General features: G+C 33.7%; 1 protein-coding gene across 1 annotated transcript; it reads right to left on the bottom strand.

The window, feature by feature from the left end:
* Positions 1-393: 393 nt before the first annotated feature.
* LOC108298721 (tripartite motif-containing protein 51-like) lies at positions 394-2,086 on the bottom strand (the record flags this gene model as incomplete). The annotated part of the gene is made up of 2 exons (XM_017521316.2): positions 394-890; positions 1,989-2,086. Coding segments are annotated over 2 exons (595 nt in total), but the record flags the coding sequence as incomplete, so codon positions are not given.
* Positions 2,087-2,561: the final 475 nt, after the last annotated feature.

Here is a 2,561-nt window from a genome sequence, read left to right as displayed (position 1 = left end):
ATTAGATAAAGACAATCAATAGGAACACTAAATCAAGTCCAAGTCTTTTTAATTAAGCACAAAATCTCTGCACTTTTCCATTGATTTTGACTTCAGTCAGACACCTCTCTCATCTATTATTTTACTCAGTGAAAGAAATAAAGACAGCCAGAAAACATATTATATTCTACACTATCCATTGTGGTTGATGACATTCCCAAAATGAATAAAGAACAAAAATATGTTTTTAGTGTTTTTAGCATATTTAATGGCAACATAATAAATTCTAATGACATTAGAAGGCAATTCAATGAACTACAACCTATGTGTTCTTTTGATAAGACATGAGTAAAAGGGCTTCCTGAAATAAAGTGGGTCTGACACCCTACAGACACATTTCTAATTTGTCTCTAGTCAAACGTGGCTACAGCAAAAGATAGGCCAGATATAAGGTGAGAAGGAGCAATTAGAGATGGTATGTATAAGGGAACTTTGATCAACGTTAACAAAGCTCACAGTTCTACCTTCATAATCCAGAAATATTCCTAGTCGGCTAGTAGGTCTTGGTACATATTGAAACATAAGTGGGGAGGTGGTAAAGAGAGCGCAGTGACTGTCTTTAACACATCCAAGAAGAAAGAGTCCATCCTCTTCATCTCTTTTGTCATTCCAACAATTCTCTTTCCAATAATCATTGCAGACACCAAAAGCCCAGTTCCAAGAGTTCCCTACCTGAACCTCCCAGTAATATTTGCCAGCGGTGAAAATCTGAGCACCCCATGCAAGAAAACATCCAGGTGTTGCAGTGATATGGGGATTCTCTTGAGGTTCACATCCAACATTCATGCTTTTCAAATCTCCATGCAGGAAGATATGACTATTGGCTCTTTCAGGATGCAGAGTAATATTCACTGTAAAAGAGAAAAAAATAAATGCATAGTATGCGTAAATAAATGGAAATTAGAAGTCTTGAGGGAAATAATTTTCTAACAATAAGTTACTTTAGCAAGAAAGGTGAAGTCACAGTTTTGGACAATTTTGGTTGTAACATCTAATAAAGTATAGAGATGGTTAATATTTTCTACAAAAAATATTAACCATCTCCATACTGGACAAAAAAGAAACAACCTGAAAATAGACATTAAAAATCTTTTTTTGAAAACTCAAAAGTTGAGAGTCAAATGCAAATGAATCTCTTTTAATCTAATTTCCACAATAAAAGTAAAACATTAAATGCCTTGAATGCCCTTTAGTTATCAAGACCATTATTAAAACATATTTCTTATTCTTAAATGCTAGTGGTATAATTTTGGGAAGGACATGAAGATTTTCACTTACTCCAGCACTGCTCTAGATAACTATATAAGACTTTATATATCTGTGTTGTATTAAAGCAGATATCTGCAAAACATTTTACCAGTCCCTCTGTGGTCTTCCATGCTAGCTCTGGGCTGAAGCTTAATTCTAGATTTTATATGCAGCTCTTTGTGTTGAAATTAAACTAAAATTATTATTTTTACTTTTACAAAATAATTTGTTTTTTGATTGTACAAATTAACTCAAATTTTTACATTATATGAACAATATGTATCAATGGGAAGAAAATACAAATAGCCAACAAACTGCAGTGAAGTATATTCCCCAAACAAATTCTTAACAATTCAAATGAACCATACTAAAGAAATGTACAGTTTTTTAAAATCTAATTTTGGATATTAAACTTCCATCTGAGCATTGTTTCATTTATTCAGTTTTTTATTTATGTCATTTCTTTTACCCATTATATAAGGTAGTATATATGATTCCAGAACATATTTAATTTTTACTATCTTTTACTCTTCATGTTATAAGTTGAATTGTAAACACAGAGATATGAAAGGGTTGCAGAGTCATATCATTCACGTACTTCTGAAAAGAAGTCCAACATTTGATGAAGGGTAAAATAGCACCCATGTGATACTAACAAGTAAAAACAGATAGGGGAGTTCTGCCAATGGGCTGACACTCACCTCGGAATTGGTTGAGCCTGACCCTCAGTCCAGTGATGGGCTCTGCACTGAGCTCTGGATTCACAGGCTGGGGCATGTGCAGCAGCACGGACTCAATCCTGCAAGAGAAAGATGCAGTTACAACATCTACAGCCAAAAAGTAAATACAAAATAAAAATCACTACTTTTATTTAAAATACATGTCATGAGAATCCTTTTAATCTACATATTTGATGATTCAAAAATTATCACTTTTTTTTTTCAAATTTATTCTTATTCACAGTTCCTGATTTTCAAGCATAATGGAGAGGTCTGAGTCAGAATTCAATCTGATCTCTGTTCTTATTGCCCCAAATCAGTAAGTATCCTTAGTCTTAAAACCATGGGAATGTTCAAAAATAAAATTCTGATTTCCAAACCTCATCAGGATCCCCCAAAAATTCTGTCTGAAAAAGCAGGTTATTTGAAGACTGCTGCGTCTGTTGCTTCCTTCTCACTGTCAAGGTGTTGAAACTTGCTCCAGCCAGGAAAATCTGTCTTTTATAGCTGAGCTTCTCTAGAAGCCTACACAGTTCTAACATTCTGACAGTTAAT

Source organism: Cebus imitator, unplaced genomic scaffold (genome assembly GCF_001604975.1).
Source record: "Cebus imitator isolate Cc_AM_T3 unplaced genomic scaffold, Cebus_imitator-1.0 Scaffold1059, whole genome shotgun sequence".
Classification (NCBI taxonomy): Eukaryota; Metazoa; Chordata; class Mammalia; order Primates; family Cebidae; genus Cebus; species Cebus imitator.
The sequence above is the reverse complement of the archived record's forward strand: the minus strand, read 5'-3'. Positions and strand labels throughout refer to the sequence as shown.